Source organism: Pseudoliparis swirei, chromosome 19 (assembly GCF_029220125.1).
Source record: "Pseudoliparis swirei isolate HS2019 ecotype Mariana Trench chromosome 19, NWPU_hadal_v1, whole genome shotgun sequence".
Classification (NCBI taxonomy): domain Eukaryota; kingdom Metazoa; phylum Chordata; class Actinopteri; order Perciformes; family Liparidae; genus Pseudoliparis; species Pseudoliparis swirei.
The window spans coordinates 15,197,465-15,225,160 of NC_079406.1; the positions used below are offsets into that span (position 1 = coordinate 15,197,465).

The 27,696-nt window shown below is 43.8% G+C and overlaps 1 protein-coding gene across 1 annotated transcript in view; it reads right to left on the minus strand.

Moving 5' to 3' along the window:
• Positions 1–27,696, minus strand: part of trpc7b (transient receptor potential cation channel, subfamily C, member 7b) — a 58,614-nt gene that overhangs the window by 16,132 nt on the left and 14,786 nt on the right. The window contains exons 3-7 of the mRNA XM_056440183.1: positions 26,766–26,948; positions 23,064–23,228; positions 11,732–11,948; positions 9,464–9,697; positions 7,549–7,813 (exon numbers count right to left, since the gene is read on the minus strand). Of these exons, the coding sequence (XP_056296158.1) occupies positions 7,549–7,813; positions 9,464–9,697; positions 11,732–11,948; positions 23,064–23,228; positions 26,766–26,948 (1,064 nt within the window). The remainder of the gene's footprint in view (positions 1–7,548; positions 7,814–9,463; positions 9,698–11,731; positions 11,949–23,063; positions 23,229–26,765; positions 26,949–27,696) is intronic.

A 27,696-nucleotide genomic window follows, 5' to 3' on the forward strand; every position in this document is an offset into this window, starting at 1 on the left:
GGCCGTTACTGCTCAGTCTACTTTAAGCCCTATCCAACTGTGCATGTATCTGTGTATGTGTGTGAGTGAGTCTATGTGTGTGAGAGAGAGTGATATCCTCCCCCCTCCTTCGCCTCACATCCCTCCCTCTGTCCCACAGCATGAGTGGCCCCTCCCGGGGTATCATTGCTACCTACACCTGGCTCCCTCCTCTTCTTCCTGTCTCAGACCAGCCCTTTCTTCTGCCCTCCATCAAACAGGCCCAGTCAGACAGCTGAAGTCTCAGTGCTCCAACACACACAGAGCTGAGCACGAGCACACACATCCACCCTGGCTCATGTCCTCAGAGAAAAGAGACGGGACCTTGTTTCTTCTGTGAATTCTCAATTTGCGGACAAGACTATTATTATCATACCAAACATATTGCATATGTCATACTTTGTTATTGAATCGAGTAGGACAGAAATAAAAACCTGCTCAGATACAACAGACGCAAATATGTATCTCAGTGCAGGGACTGCAAGTTCTTTAAAACACGTGGAGACAAAGCATTGTTGAAAAGGGATGCTTAGATTCAAGCAACAAACACTTTGCACATTTCAGTCCAGGCTGGTTGAACCTTGACTGACCCCTAGTGGCAAGACTGACAAAAACAACAACAACAAAAACAACAACAACAGCATAACTTAAGGGGTTTCTGTCACGCTATCTCAATACTCCTCCCGTTGACAGAGTAGGAAACTGAAAGGGCGGGGACATTTTCTTGCCAAAAAAGCCTCATCTGACAAGAAATGTAGGCAGAAGTTTTAAGATGAGGAGAAGTTATTTCTATTATTAGCACCACAGGTGTATTAATGCAGATTTTTCCTGATGGAAATGTGTAATGGTGATGAGAGACTTCTATCTGCAGGGCGCGGGGTCTTTTCTGTAATTGTTGCTTTTTGAGAAGTCTTCATTATGTCTGACTCCCAGGCAGTGACCTAAATCTTTTTAACTGTCCATTTGACTCCATTAGTCTCCGTTTCTACCCGTCTCTCTATCTTTTCCGTTCTGTCTGTCGATCCCGTTGCCTGGTTCTTTGGCTCCATGTGGGCAGTCAAGCAGAACTCTGTGCGCCGGCTGAGCCGGAGCTGTACTGTACATGCTCAGCAGAGAGGAGAGAGAAGGGTGGGTGGTATTATTGCACCAGGTATCCGACTCCAACTACTTTTATGTTGCATATGAGCTGTAGGTGTGAACTGTACGACACTGTCTGGTTGTCAATTGCTAAGCTTGCTGACCTGATGATGCAAATCAAATGTGTGTAAATGTTCAGTGTGTATACAAAGGTTAGTTACACACATAGATAAATGACACAAGTGCACACACGAGCACATGCAGGTGGACAGACAGGTGTATAACCAGATAAGAGGAACAGACAGACGGATAGGCAAGCCGTCTTTATGGTGAATTGTGCCAAAAACACTGAATCACCATCAACTAAGTGGTGGCAATGCACCCAGGTCACTTTGACTTGATCTTACTTTATCCTGGTTCTATTGTGGGAGGAGAACTTGGATCTAAGACAAAATAACTGGACCCACAAATCAGGAAAGGCAGGTTTCTGTCCTCATGCGAGCAAACGATGGTGCATCAAACTACTGGAAGTACTCCAAACCAGCAACAACAAACAAGCAAACAGCACAAGGTTTACGATCAATGAGGAGACAGATGTTGACACCTGGAAGCAGTCTGTCATGGTTGGAAAGCCTGTTAGTGAAACATTAACCGTGGGCAAGAATTCAAGTCGCACCATGTATTCTTCACTGATATGAAAAGGGTAAATTAGGCAGAACAGCATAAGCACCATGCTCTACTGAATGAACAGATCGCTTTTGAACCCGTCTGTTTCTCTAACCTGGGAGGATGACTCCTTACCCAGCTTGCACAAAGACGAAGCTATGTGTGACTTCTTGAGTCCGAGCTTTGTTGCAAAGTGGAAGTGTGAACCTTAACATACCAGATGATCAACTGCAATGACAAAGAGTCTTCCACTCTGATTGGTCAAATTGGACCAAGCTGGCTGGATATAACTTTTAGGTTGTAATAGTTTATTTTGATAACATCTGCAGAGGTCTTATGTTTTAAATTAATACATATAGAAAGATATTATAATAGAAAATATTAGGGAGAATATTGGTTCTGTTATTAATGTATTATGAAGCATAGGGGTAATGTTTACTCTATGCAAATGTATATGGCAGGAATTAATGTATATTGCATGAGAGTGACTATGTTAGTATTATAGATTGACGAGGCCGGTTGAATTCCGTGAAGTGACTTACAATAACAAGGGACTTTTATTGTGAAAGTGACTTTAATGCGGACAATAAGAAGACGGGACTCTTATTGTGAAAATACTTGTTTAGCGACTTGACCGGAATTGACGTTTTGACCGGGGCCAGGGACATTGAGTATAAAACTCCGTGGATTAGAGAAATCGGGTCTCTTCCACAGGTATTCTCGATGCCGGAAGGAGGGCGGAGGAGCCGATGAAGAGCACGTTCGTGAGGCCTTGAATGTTTGTTTTACACTTCCTGCCATTAAATGTTGATAACTTAATTCACGCGCGTCCGGAAGCCTGTTTTCCATCATTTGCGAAGTGCCCAGTTTCAAAACTACTTTACAAAACCCTTTAACCCGCCTCTCAGCCCTCAAAGGGGAGATGCCTAGAAAAACTGGTCCTCACCCACATCAACCACACGGTCCCGGACAATGTCGACCCCCTCCAGTTTGCCTACCGCCCCAACCGATCAGTGGATGACGCGGTAGCAATAGCTCTACAGCAGGCCTATTCAACTAGTGGCCCGCGGGCCGCATGCGGCCCGTTTGAGTTTAACTCTGGCCCGCAAGACTGCCTGCAAATCACTATAGCTTGGTAAGAAAAAATAAAACTGACGGACACGCCTCTTTTATACATTGAGACATCTAACCCAGAGCCATCGAGTTTCACTCCCCCCCCCCCCTCCCCCGTCAACAATCCTTCTCGGCTCGCGTGCGACTCTCACTAGCACCCCCCCCCCTCCCCCGTCAACAATCCTTCTCCGCTCGCGCGCGACTCTCACTAGCACCCCCCCCCCCCCTCCCCACAGGGCTGCTGCCTTAGCCCCAAACTATTCACCCTGTACACCCATGACTGCACCTCCACCCAGGACAACACCATCCTCATCAAATACGCCGATGACACCAACATCCTGGGGCTCATCAAGGGGAGCGGGGATGAGTCGGGCTACAGGACCCTGGTGAACAACATCCTGGTCTACGGAGAGGAGAACCACCTCATCCTCAACACAAACAAGACCAAGGAAATAATCCTGGACTTCAGGAAGAACCCTCCCCCTCTACAGCCTCTCATCATCAAAGGGACTGAGGTGGAGAGGGCTGACGGGTACATATTCCTGGGAATGCAGGTGACATCTGACCTGAGCTGGACTCTTCACACCACAGCCACAGTGAAAAAGGCCCAGAAAAGGCTTTATTTCATCAGGATGCTCAGGAAAGCTGGTCTGAACCGTCGCCCTCTCACCCAGGCCTATAGAGGACTGATCGAGAGCATCCTCACCGCAGGCATCACTGTGTGGTATGGAAACACCACCCAGGCAGAGAGGAAGGCTTTGCAAAGAGTCATAAGGACCGCGGAGAGGATCACAGGGACACAACTTCCGTCCATGGACTCTATGTATGTGCAGCGCTGTCGGAGACGAGCAGAGGGAATCATTGGAGACTCACTTCATCCAGCTCACTCTCTGCTCCGACACAAACACTGCACATACAACCTGAGACACAGCAGAGCGGACAGCATCGTCACCCACAGGACACGCTTCTTCAACAGCTTCTTCCCTGCCACAGTCAGACTGATGGCACAACACAGCTACTGAGAAAGAGGCACTCCTGAAACTGTGAAAAATGTGCAACACTACAATCAGTGCAATAGCCCCACACAACCTTCCCCCAACATCTGAACATGTGCAATATCCCCATATCACTGTCCCCTCCCCCTCTTTCTTTCCTTTTACAAGCTAGGTACAGCACTAGCCTACTTACCTACTTATTACTGTTAAAACTGTAAATATTGCATACACTTTACCACACACTTTACAGTGTGTTTTTTGTACAGTGTTTTTTAAAATATGTTTCATATTTCTATTATTATTACGGTTACTATTATTATTATTATTATTATAGTGTGTTTGTTTTGTACCTCTGTTGACTCGGAGAACCCTGCAAAAATAATTCCGATGTGTCTGGACTGCTGGTCTAGGCACAGATGGCAAATAAAAAACCTTGAACCTTGAACCTTGATTGTGAATCAACCTTCTCAGAGACCAGATGGCGCTCCGTCACTTCAGTCAGTAAAGGTGACAATTTTGACGGTCCACAGCCCTCAGAGAAAGATCTCAACACAAGATAACAAAGTTAACAACAGGATGTGAAGACACCTAATGATTAACTGAGGTCTTTCTTTCCAACACACACACACACACATCACCTCTCTCTCTTTCCCCCTCTTTCTCGTTTCAACAAATGTCAAGAAGACCCTTACCAGATCAAATAATAAAACGTAAAACAGGAGGTGTACAATTATTTTCAGTAGGACTGAATTACACCGTACAAGTTTTCAAATTATTCAGTAACCCCAATAAAGTTTCCCAACAGATGATTCCAAAGGAGTGGATCTGTTTCCTTAGTCTGTGAGATGACACATAGACAACCTGTGTAAACCTCAGTGAGGCCAGGCTCACGGAGCGACCACGTTGCCATCTTGCGACCATCGGGGTCAAAGTCTCCATATTCTAAAGGTCTTGATCATGGTCCACAGCGGGGGAAGTATGTGACGTAAGTACATTTATTTCATAGCTGAGAGTTTTATAACTCATTGGTCATAAGATAGTGCCTCTTTAAGATAGTAGCTAGAACTCTTCCACTTTCTTCAACCTCGCTCTTCTTTTCGTGTTAGTTGTACGTCCGGTTTCTTTTCCGAAGCTTCATGCACGCTCCCGTTTTTCCTGATTCAAACTTTCCAGATACTCTTCGAGTTTCTAACTTCTTACGCGCCTTAAGTATCATATTTGAATCCCTTCTAAGCCTTATTTGTTTCAGTTCGTCCGTCCGTGAACCTCGTGAGTAGTGTCTATCTCAACGAGTAGTCTTAGTATTTAGAACGGTATCTAACCCCCGGCTCATTGAATCATCTGCCAAGGATCAAGAACCTGAAGTTAAGCAAGATCACGTGCCCTCTTCCCATAACCACTTTGCAACAGCAGTGTCTCAACTTCAAAGATATGTGCCAGTCCCACTGTGAGGGCATCTGAGGCCAGCTGAGGACCAGTTTTCTGACTCCTAGTCGACTCCAACGGGAGCAGAGCCAACCGCCTGAGACTACGGGGCACAAAGTAGGAAACTTACATCTTCTTATATGATCAGGAGTTGGTGTCGGATAGCACTCTGAATGATTCATATTAACATTTAGAGTTTAGTTTGGTATCTTATTGGAAATCACATCCTTCCTTCACTCTCCCAAATCATTACCATTTGCAATTTGAACCTAAGTGTATTCATTCATTGGTATCCTTCTTCATGTGTTAATCCATTTATTACTTCCTTTGATTTGATCAGAAATGAATTACACATTGAGTGCCAAGTCTTTTTCAAATTCTCTCAAAGCTCGAACGAAAGATTCATGGACTCGGATCATAATTCGGAGATATTGAGACTCATTAATTGATTATCAACCCATTGGATTTCTTTTATACGATGGTCATAACCGCTGCAAAGAAGAGAACGGTCAATTACAATGTAATTACAGAGAGTGTTTTCATTTGGAGATTAATGATGATAAACAGACTTTCTGGATAGCTTTCTACAAATATAAGACAATATCAGTCTTGCAGCTGATGTGAAAGAAGGAGCATGCAGACCAGCAGATATGCTCAAGAGAAGGAAGGTGGCAGAAGCATTGATATTCAGATTGATGTGTTGCGGGACGTATGGGACCCGTTAGTTGTTTTACAAGCAGGTTGATATATAACTTGTCAGTAGAAATTCCACAGTAAAGTAGATAGAATAAACTTTTAATTTATTGTTGCTGATGTTAATGTGAAAGAACAGATTCAAGGCCATGTAAGGCTGGTGTTATGCAATTCAGCCTTTTAAGTGTAAATTGACTCCTCGGTTAAAGTGTGCAGTTGGCTATTTGAATGGATGCTCCCTTATAACGAAGTTAAATGCAGCACTTTAGCAGGTTAAGCGCCCTTAGAGTACTAACGGTTATCATTCCTACCTTGGTTGGAGGATTTTCTATCATCAAATACAATAATGCTATGTCCCATTCAACGAACTCAGACTGCTGAAGGCAGAACAAGAACTTCAGACTCTGCCCCCGCCGTAATAGAGTAGTTGTGCTGAAGAGATTACTTCACAACCATCAAGGAGAGGAAGATAATCAACATTAAATCACATTTAATTGAGCTAAACACTTTTATCCAAAGTGACTTAAAATCTGTGCATTCAACCATGAGAGTACAACAAGAATCAAGATGGTATAATATCTTCAAGAAAGCCAAACTACAAAGAGCTAGAAGTAAGTGCCATTGAAGTGCTACTAAAGTGCTACTTTTGTGTACACATAATATATATATATATATATATATATATATAAATATGGAAAGTGGTTATTGTATAAAGATAGACTTGGACGAAATGCTAAACTATTGTTGAATGGTTCATGTAAATGCTGAATGAAGTCTGCATGTGAATAATATGCTGATGATGCTTTATAGAATGCATTTTAGCACTTCCCCACACAGGACTTCTTTAAATGACGTGCGCCCGAGCCTGAGGCATGTTTACACAGAGCTTAATGTTCGCCGTGGCAAGCGCCAATGTTCCAAAAGTCCCGAGTGAGCCACAGACTGTTGTCATGTGGTGCAACGGGCTCCATCATATCACTGTCAACCACTTTGGTGCTGTGGTAAATCCTGCCTCACAGATCAGAGTTGGTCTATAAAATGCACTGCCCGAACCCTGGCTTGTTATTGAACAATGGGAAAAAGTGATTGTGCCTCAAAGAAACTTCTCCAAATAATTTGGACTGGAATCAAACACTTTTGAGACACTGCCCAACAGCTCCTCTTGCTCTCTTTTTTACTATCATATCCATATTGACCTAAACAACGCAATAGGCCACAGTGCTTTGCCTCATCATTGACATAATGACGCATAAATATGACATTTGTTATCATCATTTTCCCACAGATCAGACAGAATATGCAATTGACACACCTCACTAATGCTTGCCATCTCAATTTTACTTTAATTCTTCCAGTCAAGAATGGATGTGTTTCTGTGAGAGTTACAGCAGATTAGATTTATTTTCTATTAATTCTGATAGATGACAATCATAGTCGGGCTTCCATATCGCTACACTGTGTTGTGAAAGCATCAGCTGATGTGTGAATCATATGTAAATGATTATATGTAAACAGAACCACCATCGCATCACAGTCGCTATCTCCGCCATGCATTACTCACGTGGTGAAGGCAGGATTGTACTTGGCCCCCAGATAGTACGAGTACAGGTTGAACATGCCAATCATGAAGGCCACAAAAACCATGATGAATATGACCATGAACTTGAAGATATCTTTGATCGTGCGCCCCAGTGAGATCTGCAACGGGCCGAAGCTCTCGTTTGCTGGCAGGATGTAGGCGATGCGGGAGAAGCTCAGCACCACAGCGATGGCGTACAGGCCTTCCGAAATGATCTGGGGGTCTGAGGGGCGCCACTTGTTCCTGGCTGGAGGAGAAGAAAGAAAAAGACGAGCAGCTGGGTAAGCTATTAATATCTGATTGAGCTTCGGCAGTCCAACCAGAGATCATTCTGTAATGGTCTGACTTCGAGAGAAACTGGTTTCCCAATTTGAACAATAAAATAGGACCCTACTTCAGACTTGACCAATTTTAACACTCTACATAAATCCTGATGTATTAGGCATTTAAGTATAGCTCCAAAACTAATGTTGAAATCTAATTTTTAATAATCATCCACAGCTGCATTTGTGGATTTAAAATGTCAAACAATTTCTGACATCCAATTGAAACAATGGGTGTGAGTGTGGTTTACTATCACAGTATTTATTTTCTACTGTGCATTACATCCTATTGTGAAAATCCTGCATTCCTTTGGCTTTAAAAAGATTGCAGCTGCACTCAATTGGTTTGGAAGAGACGTTCATAAAGAATATAATTATGACAAAGATACAGTAAGAAACTGTATTCAGTGATGATGGATAGGGAGGATGGAGGGGGGGAGGAAAGGAGCATGAGGCAGCAAAGAGAAGGGATAGTGTGTCCAAGGAGAAGTACGTAGAAAGAGAGAGAGAGAGAGAGAACAACAGGGAGGTGCAGGCACAGTCAGACATGTGGCTAGATGGAAAGATACAAAAGAGATGAGTTAAGTGAAGACAACAACACAAAAAAGTAAAAGAGAGGAAAACAATGTTTCTGTAAAACAAGAAGTGAATACAACCAACACCATGTGTGCACTTATTTGACATATGGAGAACGGCTCATGACAATAACTGACATACCAGTCATTTCCATTTCCATCTATTTACGGATATGTCATGACAGAGTCAGACCACCAGGGGACAGCACTGATGAAGGTTACCTCAGCAGCCCACTAAAGAGTGGACAGCCCAGCAGCCTGCAGCCGGTTTTGGTTCTGGAAATTAACTTGAAGTTGTTCTGATTAGTTTTATACTCTGAAATCTATCAGGCGGATATTTAGACCAAAGTGCAGGTGTATATATCAAATTAAGACAGAATAAAAATGGTAGTAATTAATAATTATCTGGGGACTGTTCACTGTGCGGCTCGTCTGCAGAGCTCCTGTCAGCCTGCGTGTTTTATATATCTGCACTTACATCCATTTCTCTAATTAAATGTGGTGCGCTGCAGTCGAGCCAAGGAGAGGACAGAAGAAAATGAGCACGCATATGTTAAGTATAGAATAAGAATTTTTTAATCTAAATGACAAAAACACCCTCATTTTATCGTGTCCCAGAACATGTTTTTAGTTATTCACGACATTATTATACACATATGTATCTGATTTGCCCATCATAGCCCCTCATGAAAGCTTTTACATGGGATCTTATTGTGTCAATAAATGGCTTTTCCTTTTCCAAAAATATTTTTGATAGATAAGAAGCGAAGCAGTTTGACATTTTGTGGATCCGAAGCAAAATATATACAGTATACATATTTTGGGGGATTATACATGAATGGAGATGTTTCGCTCTCATGAATAGTGGTTGTCACAATGGCAAAGAAAACTAAGAAAAGAGCGGCACACACAGGAACGCTGACTCTTAAACACACCAGAGAAATCATACTCCTCGACATCCTCCAAGCCTTTCATCATATGTTTGCAGTGACTTTGTACCGTAAGTGAAGTAGGCGACTTCGGCGGGCAGCAAGGCGTTGCTGATGTCTGCGTCTGGTACGTGCATGTCCACATACTGCTGGGCTTTGGACGCCTTGAGGAACGCCATGAAGCGGGCCGTGAAGGACGCCACGAAGATGGACAACATGCCAAAGTCCAGAATGTTCCACAGGTGCATGATGTACTCTCTGGGCCCGTCGGTCCAGATCTCCTTACATTCGGACCAAATCATACCTGAAGAAAGAGGACATACACATGGATCATACTGCAAAATGTCAGCTCTCAAAAAACAGGAATAAAAGGCACATCATTTTTTTAAATAAGGAAAATGATCTGCCGATAGAACAGGACCATTTTATGAGCCACGATTTTGTAAAAGCTGATACTGATACATAAAACGGATCTCGTCTCAAAGAACCTACGGGTTAAACAGTACAGCTACATACAAAACAAATATATCCTTAAAACTATTCTCAAAATGTTTGAAAATGTGTTTGATCTTTTTTTGTCACGATACCCTGCTTCGCTGTACTGTTTTTAAGATGTAATTCCTAAACATAAAGCCTTACTTCAAGATGATGGTTCTAGCATCTGTTAAATCTTAAAAATTGTTTTACATATTGAGCAATTGTTTTTAAAATCTTCACTTTTTAACTAATTTTAAGATCTCTGTGGGTTTTGTGTCGATGGCGGGTTGCAGTCCATGTGACGGATGATGGGACGGCATCGTCCAGCTCACATGGCTCATAGTCAGAGCCACGGGAATCAAAAGTGTACTGTCTTTGTTCTCTACTATAGTTTATCTCTATTAATACATGATTGCTGCTCTGTGGGGAAAGATAACAATAAAATAAAATGTGGTCAAAATTGAATCTCAATATGTTAGGAAATGAAAAATATAAGATGTGTACGATAAGAAGATCGTCAAGGTTGATCAAACAGTTTTATAACTCTGGTATTTATACTCAGAACTATTAATGAAATCTCCATAATGAGTTAAAATAGTGTATTAAGATATTAAAGGGTAAAGAAGTGAAATGCTCTAATATAAAATCTGCTCCCTTAACCCCCCCCCCCCCCCGCATAATCTGCCTTGATTTGAGACATTCCATCTTACTTAAATTTCAGTTTTTGCTGTGCACGGATACATCGTGCAAAGATACAAATAAACAAGGAGTCTCTCACAGGCACTCGTACAAATGTCACGCTCAAAGAGAAACATTCACACACAGATGTCGAAAAAAAAGCGTATTATTTATACTCAACCATTCAGACACCCCCACTTATAGCTCAAGTGCGTAAATGCACACACTTGTGCGCGTACACACATACATACACACACACACACACACACACACACACACACACACACACACACGCACACAAAGCAACAAGGAGAAAATTGCCTACTGAAAAAGCGCCCTGATCAGTTTCATCTCTGTAACAATTACCGGGCCTTCAAAGCATGCTGCTGGAATTAGAAATACGCTGCTCTTCCTAAGCCACCACACATTGCACACACACAAACATATGCACACTATGGCACACACACACACGCACACACACACGCACACACACACACGCACACACACACGCACCTGCTGCCAAAAATGACAGCAGATGGGCAAAGATTGGTGCCACTACACGTAAACAAACAAAAACAGGAGCATATGTGCGCCGATATACAGACCACTTGCATAATGTTATTAAATGTGTGTGTTTATAGATTAAAGGAAGCACACGAGCAGATGGGAAGCAGCTGAGGCCTGACAGATATGGCCATGGGCTATTTATCTGTTGCGTATGTCTTTGTCTCACAGCTGTCCATCTTATTCTTCATGCCCCCATGTTCCCATCATTTTTCTTTGTTTTGGTCTCCATCCCTCCAGCTACTATTTCCTCAGCACCGCCTCTCAGGTCAACCTCCAAATTCCCCTTAAGCATGTCGTTGGGACTCAACATGGCCACAGCTTTAACAAGTCTGTGGCACATTCAACCAGGAAACCTCTATTTGATCTTTGGAATATAAAAGAGAGAATGAATTGTTCCATTGTCATTTGAGACATTACATCCATCTCAATGAATGCTATATATTCTCGGGAAATACATCCAGAAACATTTTGCCTTGACCCTTTTATCGGCTGCATCATATTTCTTATCAAGATGGAGAATCTGCCTCGACAGGGACTTATCTTTTTGAAAATATACTGCAGATTTTCAAACACTTCCATAGTGTGTACTTAATTAGAGTGTGAGAAGAAGACTCACCCAACACCCATTTCATGATCAGCATCTCAGTCCAGGAGAACTGTGTGGTCTTGACCCTGAACACCTGCCGCGGGTGGTCTGTGATGGTCTCATTGGGCAGGTTCTTGACGCCATCAAAGCGGTCAGAGCCGTTGACAACCAGCAGACCCAAGAAGATGGTGAAGGAGACGGCGTGAGCCACGAACTTCATGAAGGGGCTTCGCAGGACCTGACCAAGCTGGGAGGGAGAAGATTGATAATGTTAAGAGAAATAGATTTCATTGTGCATCTGTAGTTTCTAAATACTACGAAGGACCAAATGATGAATGAAGGTTAGAGATTAGTGATGTTTGTTTCAACACCAATTAGAAACCAGCTTTTGGTCTCAGCCAACTCCTAATACAAAACTCCACCATGGCAACCGGGTAATTACTCACTTTGTCGGTCTGTTTTCTGGACACACAAGTTTTTTTTATCACATTGTGTGAATAATTGAACTCTATCAAATGTGTTGAATGCATTACTTCTTTCATAGACCAATTGTAAACAAAAAAAATTGTATCCACCCTCGTAAACATAACATCCATGTCTTCCTGGCTCGTGTTGTTCTCTCTTGCCATTGCTACCTCATGGCTGTTCGTCCTGGGCATTAACACCTCCTCCTGTAGATCAGTGGAACAATGTGGAACCGTTGGAATGCACGGGGAGCCACTTATCAAAATAAAAATTAAACTGCAAAGCACGACAAGGAGAACTACACATAGTATATTTAAGGTGATGTCAAAGCCCTTTCATGTCACTGCAAAGTACAACGACAACATATTACTGTTTTCACTCGTCATGTTTGTGTATTTATATATATATATATATAAATATATATATACTGTATATATAACATTTGTGTTTGCCAATACAACAACTTGCTAAATTTGTTTTTGTACACTTTGTAACAGTTAAAAAAGTGTAAAATTGCAGCAGCCAAACAAAACATCTGTTTTGATTTACTGAGATAATCAGTGTTCATGCTTCATGAAAATCGAGTTACTCAGATTTTGGACCCCAGAGATCAAGATCTGAACAGCATTAAACTTCCATATCAGCAGCAAACGGCAGCTGTTGTGATTCATGAGTGTGGAATATAATACCAGTGTAACAGCCAAACAATCAGCAGAGACTGTGAAGAAACAAACACACACACACACATTGAGATGGCAACATTTGCCACTCTCTTAACCTGCTGTGTTCAATATTAGCTACCCACAGGCTGTCGCTATGCTCTGCATGCACAGTGACCAGTGACATATCACATTTGATCCCTGTGGCACACACACACTATTAAACCATGTGAGGTGGTCTGGTGAATCTTAACCCGGCCAAAGCTCCTCCACGCCTCCCGACTGCTCTGTGAGGACTGCAAACCTCCTGGGTTTCTTTTTTGTGATGATGATGAGAGCTGATCTTCCCTCTTCCAAAGAAATGGTGGCCACTAGCAGCAGGCGCACACAGCCTAAAAGAATGTCAGAGAGGCATCCACTCTGAACAGGAGCAAGGACTTTCTGTCCTACTGTACATATCACCAATCATACACTTTTGTATCTCATGGTTCCTCTTGTGCTGGGAAAGTACTTTTACTCTGTTATGGGAAAAACAAAAAAGTCTGACATTGGGCAAAAACTGATGTAAAAAGTCCCTTGAACCTCGATGGTTTCTAGTTCTTGCAGTGTGGACATAATAAAAAAGTTAGAAAATGTTTTAATGATTCCCTAATATTGTATTGTCAGAGCAATTTATATCATTCTTAAATGACAGCATATCATTGTTAAATTGATTACAATGGCTGGTGTAATTATCATAACTGACTGGTGTGTCTTGAAATTAGAACATTCCCTATGATTTATGCATTAACGTACATGTTTAGTCTTTAGAAAAGTTGCCTGCAATATCTCATTCTGTATCTGTATAGAAGAATAAACAGCTAGAATGATGTGAATCACACATGGATGCTTTTGACCTTAACCTCACATGTTCAATCGTGAAATAATGGAAGTACGATAGCTGTTATGAGAACTACAATATTCAGTAACGTACAGGTGGTCTCGGATGTTTAACGTCATCAGTGAGTTCAATCTCTAAGAAATTACTTTTTTTTGAGAAGCTTTGCCGGCTCAGTATTAAAGTTAGTAAAGATACTGATATATAAAACTAGACAACCCAATGAACTCATTGGTACCAACCTTGTCCAAGGGGGCTAAGTAACGCTCTGAAGGAAGGCCACATTTTAGTGAGGGAATACTTGGATGCAGTTTTTCGAAGAAATCCCCTGACTTCTAATCTCAAAATATGCGAATAAAAATGGATCTGTGGATAGCCCTTTACAGACATTCCCACTTCATGATTATCACAATAAAAATTGTTGCATAAACTATGAGGTTTTTTCGAAGAGTATGTCATTTTTACCTATTCTAAAAATAGTGGTTTTGAAAATTTCTGCAAACTGTGGTACCGAAACAGTCTTTGCCTAATGTCAGCTGGGCTCGGCTCCAGCCCCTTAAAACCCTGAAAAGGATAAGTGATTAGATTATGGATAATGGATGGATGGATGGATGGGCATGACTGAAAAGCTGAGTGGATCCGATGAGCCCAACTGTAGTAATGTGTGATGATGCGTGTCGCCATAGCAGCCGTTGTATATGTCAGACTGGAAAAGACTTGACGTCACTGCATGAAATGACCTGTTAATTGCATTTCACTGAAACAACCACAAACTAAATACCGTGGGCTTTCAGAGGATGTATGGATTTCCTTGATGTATTAAAATGAAAATATTTCAGCGCAGTTTTCATAATAGCGGCGCTCGCCATTCAATCGCTGAAAAATGCAATTCTTACAGAAATCTCCAAATGTCAAAGGTTTTTGATACTGAATCACAACATGCCTTTTCTACAGTCTTTCAAGGTCTTTGTGTCCCAATGTGGTATTTTTATAAATGTTATCAATTCTCGAATGTTACATTTGTTTTTAGTTTAGGACCAAATCTAAATAAAAAATGCTATCAACCCCAAAATTGCTGCAACATCTTATAAGACATACATGAGCATTGGAATGATTATCATATATTTCCCCAAAAATGTTCAAAGCATTTTTACAATTTATATCAATTACTTAATCACTTTTGATTTCAGATTCATGTAAACAACTTGATGTACTGCTTTACTGCACCCCTTAACCTAATCTTGCCAGCTTTCAGACCATGTGCATCACTTATGGACACCGCTATCGCCTCGAAGGATCCCCCAGTTTACAAATGATGAATGTGGGTCTGTGGATTAATTAAATACTGAATCCCGTGGTAGAAGAATATATATATATAGATTATGTTAAGGTTCAAAAGAATCTCCCACAATTTTTTACTTAATATTGGAAACATGTGCTATCAAAACTAAAAGTACTCATCAAGCCCAGTCTCGTCTGTAAGTGTTATTTTATGATATGTTATTGTTTGTTACTGCTAGCGTTATAATGTTGCAGCTGGAAAAGATGGAGCAGATAATCAATCGCAAAGTGTTAGGTATTCTAAATAATAACATAGGTTTCATGACTTGTAAGTAAACCCACACAACCACACAGTTTCTTCTTCTTCTGTTATGTTGCCTGATCAGTGCTGTGCTGGTTGCCCTCTCCGTCACTCCTCTGTTCAGGCTGTTCTCATGTCGTAACTTCACTGACCAAAACGAATGAACTGTAATCATCAACAGAACCTTTTGGATGAGGAGACATTGACCTGTTAGGGCAGAGCAACTTTCTAATCATCATTCTTGTCATACTTGATTACTGTTGGTGTGTTCTCTCCCCTCTGCTGTTCTCCCTGTACACCAACAGCTGCACCTCCAGTCACCAGTCCGTCAAGCTCCTAAAGTTCGCGGATGAGATGGCGCGGCCGTGTCCAGTCGCCGTTTTAGTTTTTGTGTTTATTTTAATATTTTCTTTGCCACAAACACATCGGCACTAACAACATCTTTTGGACATAAACAAACAAGGGTTTTGTCCACTTTTCCATCGATCCAGCGTGGCGGCAGAGATAACCACAACAACAGCAGTGGAGCCGCTACTACAAACATCGAGAACAGACTGAGAGTTCAAGCCCACCGTCCACCTTTGCCCAGCATCCTTCTTGCTAACGTCCAGTCTCTGGAAAATAAGATGGATGATTTTAGATCAGATTCCAACGGGACATGCGGGATTGTAACATCTTTTGTCTGGCGGAAACTTGGCTGACCCGCTGGTGCGGATCGAGTCATATGTCCAACCGAGTCCTTCTCTGTTTTCCGTGCAGACAGAACGGAAGAGTCTGGTAAATCTAAGGGTGGAGGTCTGCTTCATGACAAACAACATGTGGTGCGACCCCAAGAACATTAAGACTCTTTCTCGTTCCTGCTCCGAACCTGGAACATCTGACGATCTCATGCCGTCCATTCTACCTTCCCGGGAGTTCAGCTCGGTCATCACCACAGCCGCATTCCACCACAAGCGGACAGGACCTACATGATGTGTTATGTCGGCATCAGCTGTGGTGGTGGCTGGGGACTTTAACAAGGCAAACCTAAAAAGTCATGCCGAACTTTCACCAGCACATTTACCAGAGGAAAGAACGTTGGACCACTGCTATCGCCATTCAAGAGAGGCTACAAGGCTGTCTCTCTCCTCCGTTAGAAATCAGACCATGCCGCCATTTTTCTGCTTCCGGAGTATAAACAAAGGATAAGCGGTAGTGACGTGGTCTGACCAATCAGAGGCTGAGCTACAGGACGCTCTGAGTATCGTTGACTGGGACATGATCCAATCCAGTTCCAGTGAGGACACCATCGTCCCACGGTAAAAGTTAGGGTCTTTCCTAATCAAAAGCCGTGGGTTGATAGATCCATCCGTGAAGCTGTGAACGCCCGTACTGCTGCCTATAACTCCGGTCTTGTATCCGGCAACATGGACGAGTACAAGGCAGCGGTCTATGGACTGAGGAGGGCGGTGCGAGACAGAGTGGAATCACAGATGGAGCAGCGCGACACCAGGCGCCTATGGCAGGGCTACGGACTATCACAAACTACCAGAGCAGAAATGGTGAGTGCCGGCGCATCCCTAGCGGACGACCTGAACTCATTTTATGCACGGTTTGAGGCTAGCAACAACAACAACAACAGATGAACACACACTCTCTGTGACCGAGCACAGTGTGAGGAGGGCTCTGTTGAGGGTGAACACCAGGAAAGCTGCAGGTCCAGATGGCATATCTGGGCGAGTACTAAAGACCTGTGCTAACCAGCTAGCTCCAGTGTTCACCACAATATTCAACCTCTCTGGCTGAGTCCGTGGTCCCCGCCTGCTTCAAGAGATCCACTATTGTCCCTGTGCCCAAGAATGCTTCTCCAGCATGTATGAATGACTACCGACCGGTGGCCTCACCTCGGTGGTCATGAAATGCTTTGAGAGGCTGATAAAGGACTACATCTGCGCCTTCCTCCCTTCCTCCATGGACCCGCTGCAGTTTGCTTATCGCCCAAACAGATCCACGGATGATGCTGTCTCCCAGGTACTGCTCTCATCTGGACAGCCAGAGGGGGCTATGTGAGACTACTGTTCATTGATTATAGTTCAGCTTTCAACACCATAGTCCCTCCAGACTGGCCGGCAAGCTGATTGAGCTGGGACTGAACATGTGCTTGGATCCTGGACTTCCTGACCGCCAGGCCACAGGTGGTCAGGGTGGGCAGACACACCTCAAATCCCTCACCCTGAACACAGGATCCCCCAGGGTTGCGTCCTCAGCCCCTACTGTACTCCCTGTACACACATGACTGTGTGGCCAGGTTCAGCTCAACACCATCATCAAGTTTGCGGATGACACAGTGGTGGTGGGCCTGATCTCCGAAAAGGCCTACCTGGAGGAAGTTGCTGATCTGTCACTCTGGTGCCAGGACAACAGCCTCATCATGAATGTCACCAAAACTAAGGAGCTGATTGTGGACTTTAGGAAGGTACAACAACAGAGGACGTACTCACCACTGGGGATTAACGGGACTACTGTGGAGAGGGTGCTGGGAGTCCACATCACCGAGGATCTGACATGGTCAACAAACACAGACACTCTGGTGAGAAAGGCAAGGCAGCGCCTCTACCACCTCAGGCAGCTGAGGAAATTTAAAGTTTCCCAGAGGATCCTTCAGTCCTTCTACTCTGGAGCTGTAGATTTGGTTCCGACAGGAAGCATCACAGCCTGGTTTGGCAACTGCTCCGCTCAGGACAGGAAGGCTCTGCAGAGAGTAGTCTCCCACCCTGCAGGACTTGTACACCAGGAGGTGCAGAACCAGAGCCGGCAGGATCATGAAGGATCCTCACCACCCCAACAACAGACTGTTTCAGCTGCTGCGGTCAGGCAGGCGCCTCCGTAGTCACGCTGCAAGAACAGAGAGACTGAGACGGAGTTTCTTTCCTCAGGCCATCAGGATTGTGAACTCCGACCTCACCAGGACCGCCACATAGACCCACACAACTCGCGCTCTTAGGCACACACACACACACACACACACACACACACTTACTGTAAATATTGTGTTGTTTTTTATTTGTAAATAGTGTGTACTTGTTGCCCTTGCACATTCCTGCTGAGCATTGCCACTTTCATTTCACTGCACACCCTGTGTGTGTATGTGACAAATAAAACATCTTGAATCTTGAATCTTGAATCTTGAAACACCACCCTCATTGGACTCATCTCTGGTGGGGACGAGACCGCCTACAGGTGGGAGACTGACCACCTGGTGACCTGGTGCAGCCAGAACAACCTGGAGCTCAACGCTCTAAAGACAGTGGAGATGGTTGTGGATTTCAGGAGGAATGCAGCCTCTCATCCTGTGTGACTCCCGAGTCCTACCGCTTCCTGGGCTCCATCATCTCCCAGGACCTCAAGTGGGAGCTGAACATCCGCTCCATCACCAAGAAGGCCCAGCAGAGGATGTTCTTCCTGAGGCAGCTGAGGAAATTCAACCTGCCAGGAGAATGATGGTACAATTCTACGGCCATCGTTGAGTCCATCATCTGCTCCTCCATCACCGTCTGGCACCCTGCAGCCACAGCCAAAGACAAGCGCAGGCTGCAGAGCATCATCCGCTCGGCCGAGAGGGTTATCGGTTGCAATCTGCCTTCCTCCAGGTCCTGTTCACTTCCAGGTCACTGGGGCCAGAAAGATTGTCGCTGACCCTCCCACCCTGGACACTCCTGTTCGAGTCCCTCCTCGGGATCCATCAGGACAAAGACCACCCGCCACACCAAAGTTTTTTCCCGTCGGCAGTCGGGCTCATCAATGGAACCCGGACTGACTGACTGTCACCCCCAGGACTACCACCTCTTCTTCCTCCTTCTTCCCGCTCCTTCCTCTTCCTCCTCCTCACTCCTCCTCCCTCCTCCTTCTTCTTCCCTCCTCCACACACGTCACTTTAACATGCACTTTAACTAAAACACACCACTTGAAGCACACACCCAAACACTTCACATTATTTGTTGTCTTTCTGTCGTGTTGATTGTTGTTTGTTTTGTCATGTCCAAATGTTGCACCTTCCACCAAAAAAAATTCCTCGTTTGTTTGTGAAAACATTCCTGGCAATAAAACTGTTTCTGATTCTGATTCTGATTCTGATTCTGATTCTGATTCTGATCACCTATTTCACAGCTTCACCCAGTTTCGACCAGACCAGAGGTCGACTCAGCCAGAGTCATCAACAATACCTGTGTGGGTGGACAGGGCATTTCATCAGCAAAGTATCTCAAACTTGCACTACAGTATTTAGGTAAATACATTATATAGTACATTACCAGCATTGACTTATCAATAAAACAATGATACAAGTGGACTCTTCAGGGGAAGCAGTGGACTGAGGAGGGCGGTGAAGGACGCCAAAAGAAGGTACCGAGACAGAGTGGAATCACAGATGGAGCACGGACTATCACAAACTACCAGAGCAGACCCGCGCAATGGTGAGTGCCATCCCTAGCGGACGACCTGAACTCATTTTATGCACGGTTTGAGGCTAGCAACAACAGGGATGAACACACACTCTCTGTGACCGAGCACAGTGTGAGGAGGGCTCTGTTGAGGGTGAACACCAGGAAAGCTGCAGGTCCAGATGGCATATCTGTACTGAAGACCTGTGCTAACCAGCTAGCTCCAGTGTTCACCACAATATTCAACCTCTCCTGGCTGAGTCCGTGGTCCCGCCTGCTTCAAGAGATCCACTATTGTCCCTGTGCCCAAGAATGCTTCTCCAGCATGTATGAATGACTACCGACCGTGGCCCTCTCCTCGGTGGTCATGAAATGCGTTGAGAGGCTGATAAAGGACTACATCTGCGCCTTCCTCCCTTCCTCCATGGACCCGCTGCAGTTTGCTTATCGCCCAAACAGATCCACGGATGATGCTGTCTCCCAGGTACTGCACACCACACTCTCTCATCTGGACAGCCAGAGGGGGCTATGTGAGACTGCTGTTCATTGATTATAGTTCAGCTTTCAACACCATAGTCCCTCCAGACTGGCCGGCAAGCTGATTGAGCTGGGACTGAACACCCCCGTGTGTGCTTGGATCCTGGACTTCCTGACCGCCAGGCCACAGGTGGTCAGGGTGGGCAGACACACCTCCAAATCCCTCACCCTGAACACAGGATCCCCCAAGGGTTGCGTCCTCAGCCCCTACTGTACTCCCTGTACACATGACTGTGTGGCCAGGTTCAGCTCAACACCATCATCAAGTTTGCGGATGACACAGTGGTGGTGGGCCTGATGTGAAGGCCTACCTGGAGGAAGTTGCTGATCTGTCACTCTGGTGCCAGGACAACAGCCTCATCATGAATGTCACCAAAACTAAGGAGCTGATTGTGGACTTTAGGAGGGTACAACAACAGAGGACGTACTCACCACTGGGGATTAACGGGACTACTGTGGAGAGGGTGAGCCTGGGAGTCCACATCACCGAGGATCTGACATGGTCAACAAACACAGACACTCTGGTGAGAAAGGCAAGGCAGCGCCTCTACCACCTCAGGCAGCTGAGGAAATTTAAAGTTTCCCAGAGGATCCTTCAGTCCTTCTACTCTGGAGCTGTAGAGGCGTCCTGACAGGAAGCATCACAGCCTGGTTTGGCAACTGCTCCGCTCAGGACAGGAAGGCTCTGCAGAGAGTAGTGCGTTCGGCTGAGCGCACTATTGGAACTACACTCCCACCCTGCAGGACTTGTACACCAGGAGGTGCAGAACCAGAGCCGGCAGGATCATGAAGGATCCTCACCACCCCAACAACAGACTGTTTCAGCTGCTGCGGTCAGGCAGGCGCCTCCGTAGTCACGCTGCAAGAACAGAGAGACTGAGACGGAGTTTCTTTCCTCAGGCCATCAGGATTGTGAACTCCGACCTCACCAGGACCCCACATAGACCCACACAACTGCCCCTCTTACACACACACACACACACACACACACACACACACACACACACACACACACACTTACTGTAAATATTGTGTTGTTTTTTATTTGTAAATAGTGTGTACTTGTTGCCCTTGCACATTCCTGCTGAGCATTGCCACTTTCATTTCACTGCACACCCTGTGTGTGTATGTGACAAATAAAACATCTTGAATCTTGAATCTTGAATCTTGAAATGGAGAAAACTGACAAACGCATGACGCTTGTTCGAGGAGGAGGAAGTCTGACAGCCGCCGCTTGTTTTCAAACTTATTCAGTTTCATCTCTTTTCTGTCACTCACCAGGGGCTGAAGTGTTCTCGTGGGCATCTTTTAATACCTGTCCCATCATGCTCGGCATGCTTTCCCCATTTTCCACCATTTTTCAATCAAAAAGAAACATTCAGTATCGAAATACGAATCTGTTTTCCATCACCTCCAAAGCATATCTCATATGCTTCTCTTCAAACGAGATTTGTAAAGCAATTTCATTTGTGTCTTCTGTGTCTAACTTAGATGATTAAGACAATGACGATTGACGATTGAGATTTATGAACAACAAACATATGAATATCTTCTTCATCTCTCCCCACTGATATTATGAAATGTAATATGGTTTGGGCTAATGGTGTTGTGATGCCGTACAAATAGAGAACATGTGGAGCTGCAAGACATCATCACTTGCTGCGAGGAGCAGAGCAAAATGACATGAGTGAGGGCACGCTACACATAATATACCAAAACACATCAAAGCCTTCTTTCTGCAACCCGTCATGATCACAATCATTTCATATATCTGTGTATCTCTGTTTAGCTGCTAGCCTGTCACATTATGATCTCAGTTATTCATTTAATTTAATTGTTTTTCTATTACCGCACCGTCGATAATTATCAGATATCCGTTTCTCAACATTTAGCTGGACTTTGAAATAATGTATTTAAACTATTACTTCTACCACAAATAATAACAGTCCTATAAAGTTACAAGGTGAATGCACCATATATTTATTTGTTATTTGAGCAACGCATTCACCTTCTTCCTGCCCTCTGTGCTGCATCACAAAATCAAATGTACTCACACAATAACACAGACGGGTGTTTTGGTGACACAGTGATTGGGAGCAGCTAGTGTCTCAGGATGGATCCATGTCTCGCTCTCCATCCTCCTTCACGCTCGACATGAGCTCAAAATGACTAATTCATGAATCTTACTCCACAAGAAACATTCAAAAGGTTCTCAACATCTACCACACACACACACACACACACACACACACACACTTGACGAGATAAAGGATTATCCAGGTTAATGAGCAGATTTCAGCTCATAGCCTGTGTGTGTTCGTGCTTGTTTGTGTATGTGTGTTGGTGTATGTGTGTCACATCACAGATTATAATGTACTTGATGGAGTATTAACACAATTAAGTAAAGGGCCTCAAAGCCATACAATCAAATGCTGATTATAAAGTGCTTTTTAAGTCAGAACTCCGTATATTTCTAGTTATATGAGTCACTTCGGTCCAGAGTGAAATATCTCGTCAACTATTGGATGGATTGACAGAAGTAAAAGACAGTGTGCAGTAGCAGTGTTTGGAGTCTTGCATCTTTTCATTGTAAAACATTGGAAATATAACTTTAGTAACTGAGGTGAATCCAAGCTTCCTAAATTGTGAATTGTGTTTAATGAGTCTTTAAACCGTCTGCTTGAGGGCTTTGAGCTCTCAGTATTATTGTCACATCCATGCACTGTAACACAGAGTGTAAAATAGGTGCTTGTCAAAAAATTATAAAATGTCACAAATATACTTTTGGTGTGTCTGCTCTGCTCAAGATCAACCGTGTTCGTACCTTGCTACACGGCATTACCCAGTAGGCAACCGCCAGGAAGGGCAGACCCGCGGCGACGCCCAGCACTGTCCAGCACTTCACCCCCATGGACTGCTGCCTCAGGCCGGGCAGGTTCTCGTACCAGATCGTCAGCAGCTGCTGCTGACAGTTGGGATGGGCGACGAACTGACGGAGGAGACGGAGACAAGACATTTAAATCAGCGGGGAGTAAAGAGAGATACAGGAGAGCAATTAGTGAACATCCATTTTAAAAGAAGCATTACTTATTTGCTTTTCTCATCTCATAAAACATTTGGAATCTTTTACAGATTGTTTAACGGATCACTTCAGGGGTCAGGGCCAGCACGCTGAGCAAGCACCATGCTAGTCCTACGCTCCACTGATATGGCCCAATAGTCACAAAAAGGATGAATGTAGTTTAATTGGCAGGCGTTACTAAATGAATAAGGTTGAAAAATATAGTTTATTCATGAGGAGGGCTTCTGGTGGTCAAGTAATTTCAATTAGCTGAGCATGCGTGCTGCTTTTCACTTAGGGGCACATTGTGTATCCATGACCATCCAAATATATGACTCACTACATGTGTGTATTCACGGGTGCCACTTGGCTTCATTTAACATGGAAATGTCAACAAGCAGGTTGTGTAATAATGAATTGACTATACACGATGCAAAAGGAAAGCAGGCAGCAAATAAGAGGCGCTGAATGTTTATTCTGATTACTGAAGCGTGTTTGCTTTATTAGATAAGACATTTCAGCCTCTGTTGCCGACTTAACTGCAAGAAAGAAGGAAATAATGAAAGCCTCCACTGGTCTATTGAGGAAGGAGGGGATGGATGTTTTTGTTCCAGCTGGAGCAAGGATGTGGACAACAGAGCAATCGATGATCAGTGGGAGGTTGACTGGTGTAACAATCAAACACTCGTGTGGACTGTGTCAGACCTGAGTAATGGACGGCGTCCGGTCACACCTGCTCTCCCTTGATTGTCATTAGCCTCTCTTGTTTTCTCCCTCCATCAATCCTTCCCACTTCTTCAACAATCAGACTCGGCCATCCCATTCAGGGAACATTTATCTGAGCTGACGACTGGCTCCCATCCGACGATGGATACGCACACACACACACACGATGTGTTCAATCACTTCTTCATTCAGAGGGAACACACACACATTAAACTCCCGCTGTACACTAAATCGTAGTTAACATATTTTCCCACTGGTTTCCAGTGACCTCTCCGTCGATCCAATGACCCATGACATGAACCCTCCCTGCGTTTAGCTACATGCACTACACACAGTTGGGCTTCACCTGGTTGCCATGGCAATCTATCCCTACCTATCTCCGCGTAATTAGCTCCCTGAGTATTGGTCACGCTCTCCCGTACGGGATGAAAAACACAGCTTGAACAGGCTGTGTAATGCCACACACACACACACACACACGCACACACAACGAGATAAAGGATTATCCAGGTTAATGAGCAGATTTCAGCTCATAGCCTGTGTGTGTTCATGCTTGTTTGTGTATGTGTGTGTGTGTGTGTGTGTGTGTAGGTGTGTGTGTGTCACATCACAGATTATAATGTACTTGATGGAGTATTCAGACAATTTAGTAAAGGGCCTCAAAGCCATACAATCAAATGCTGATTATAAAGTGCTTTAAGTCAGAACTTCGTATATTTCTAGTTATATTAGTCATGTTGTCTGTCTGTCCAGCACTTCGGTCCAGAGTGAAATATCTCGTCAACTATTGGATGGATTGACAGAAGTGGAAGACAGTGTGCAGTAGCAGTGTTTGGAGTCTTTGTCATGATCTGGAGTTTGTGTCTCATTTTGTGTCTTGTTTTGAAGTCTTTGTGTCATCTGTCTCCCTGTGATTGTCTGCCTTGGTCCTGATTGTTTCCTTCTGTGTGATTGCTGGCCCCGCCCTCATTGTGTTCACCTGTGTCTCGTTCCCCGTTGTCCAATCACCTCCGCCTGCCTGTGTATGTAAACCCTGTTCGTCTCATTCCCGGTGTGGCTTCGAACTGTTTGGTCCGCGTGTTTGTCGGCCTGTTAGTAGTTTGAGATTAAATATTGTTTTTTGCAGAATATGTCGGCATTTGCGTCCTCTCTCTGCGACATCCGTGACTTATGACAGTCTTGTTTTCATTGTAAAACATTAGAAATATAACTTTTGTAACTGAGGTGAATCCAAGCTTCCTAAATAGTGAATTGTGTTTAATGAGTCTTTAAACCGTCTACTTGAGGGCTTTGAGCTCTCAGTATTATTGTCACATCCATGCACTGTAACACAGTGTAAAATAGGGATTTACCTGATTAGAGAAAACATGCAGCACATGAAGGGCAAACAGGCTGTGTGTGAGAAAGAGAGAGCAAGTATGGTTGGGAGAATGGGGAAAAGGCCTTTGGTTTGACAATTAAATAAAACTACCTCTGCTCAGCAGGGATTATCTCCTTGAATTAGAGGCCAGTTTGTTGTTTACTTGAGGCCCTCTGAGGCTACAAGTTCAGAAAGACACACACTTGCTGTTTGTGCATAAAAAGGCTCAGACACTAGCTGAACATGGCAGTAAAACACACAACACACACAGCTTACATGTGAAATGAAACACACAAAACATACCCGATAATCTTTAAAATAAAGATTGATGTGATTCTTCTTTCGTCCACCGACAGGTCGGTATGAGGTCGTTGGTTCGTCTTTATCAGAACAGTCAGCTACTGTCGCTGCAATGGATACAGTGCCTTGCTCAAGGACTCTTGGCTGGTTGCATATGTAGTTCTGCCCTCTAGTCCTCATATCAAATCAACAAAATAGTTAGTTTGTCAATGCATTTCCAAACCCATGAGAAAATGCAGATCAGAAGAATGTACACATCAACTTTCATTGTCATGAGCAGTACTTGTGAAAAGAGTTGCATGGTGCGTTTGTGGCCTTGGAGGAGGTTGCCAGTCTAAAAAAATAACCCATTATATCATAGTGATGTCATCCGGGTTATCTTAGCTTGCCTGAGCTTGAAGACAGGAGTATAAACACATATAATCTCCTTAGCTGGTACAACCTCATCACAAACAAAAATGTCGGCCTAGTTTATCAGATCATGCATAATTTAGCTCCTCCTCCTCTGTCTGATTTCATCAAATTCAAATCTAGCAGAGCTACTAGAGGTGCAGCCAGGGAGGACCGCACTCGCCCACTCTGCAAAACTGCTTTCAGCCGGCTGTCCCAGCACATCTGTGGAATTCAGCTTCATAATCAATTAGAAAGCCCCTCAAGTCATTCATTTAAGTGTCATTTCTATATAACATTTGTGTGCAGTACTCATATACTTGTATTTAGATTGTGTCGGTTCATCTTGTTCAGCCGTATGTTCTTTACCACAATGTAGAACGTCTTTAACTATCGTAAATATTGAATCATTTACATTATTCTTGGATGCTTTGAACAACCATCACTGCAGTTTGTATATGTCCATCATCCTGTCACTTTGTATGCTTTGATTGGACTTTGCTTGTTTGCTATTTTAGTTTAAATTTTATTGGGGGGGGGGGGGGGGCGTGTGTGTTCATAAATTCGAGGAAGCAGATTTCAGGCCTTGCATGTTGTGCAGTTTGATGACGTGAACAAATGTGAACTGCAACTTAAATGACCACTAGTTTGGTTCGGTTGATCCGTCCGGTGATCGGTGGTCATCTTACCTTCTTGACCTCGTACTTAATGGCCAGTATGACACGGCTGAGGCAGGGCCGGTTGTAGGCGCTGGGAGGGCACTGGTCCACGTCGCCATTCAGTATGGCCTCCACTTCCTCTGTGTTCCGACATAGGTCCAACACACCCACCACAAAGTCCTTACACTGCATGGACAGCTTACGGTATTCATTCTGACAGGGACAGAGGAAAGATGGAATAAAGGACAGGAGGGAAGAGAAGCTTGCCTTAAAACAGAATTTAAACAGGTGAATCATTTCAACGAAAAGTCACAGACAACACAGCTGTCTTCAAATGTAGAAATCTCTGGAGCATTGCCTCTTCAGGCTTCAAACCATTACTCCAGCTGGTCGAGCTGTCCGGGAGTCCTCACCCAGGAGCTTGGACACCTTTATTTTGGTAAGTGACTTGAGATAGGCCAACCTCATAGAGATATTCATTCTCATTTGCAATTATAATATGGCTTGATTGTAAAAAAAAACACAGAACGGCTGATAATGCGATTTGTTTCATGTTAATTAGTTTGGTTTATTTGACCGAATGTCTAAAGCAGAGATGGAGGCGACGAGTCGACTTGACTAGATTTATCTTCGCCAACGACTTCAATGTTAGCTTGACAAAAAATGTAAACATTTCACAGAAATCTCATCATCACATTTCATACAATATCAGGAAAAACAAGTCATATGTTCGACAGAATGCACTTGAACCTCACAAACGCTGAATAAGGGATCCACGTCTGATCATTGGACATGCTCTCTTCAAATGCTTTGCCATCCACCGGATTCTATGCACAGTTTGAATTAGCATATAAAGAAGGAATGGAAATGGATCAATTTTAATTATAATTATAAATAATGCAAGGTAACCACTCCACCTGAAAATAAAACACAAAGATTAGAGGAAGAAGGAAAAGAGTGT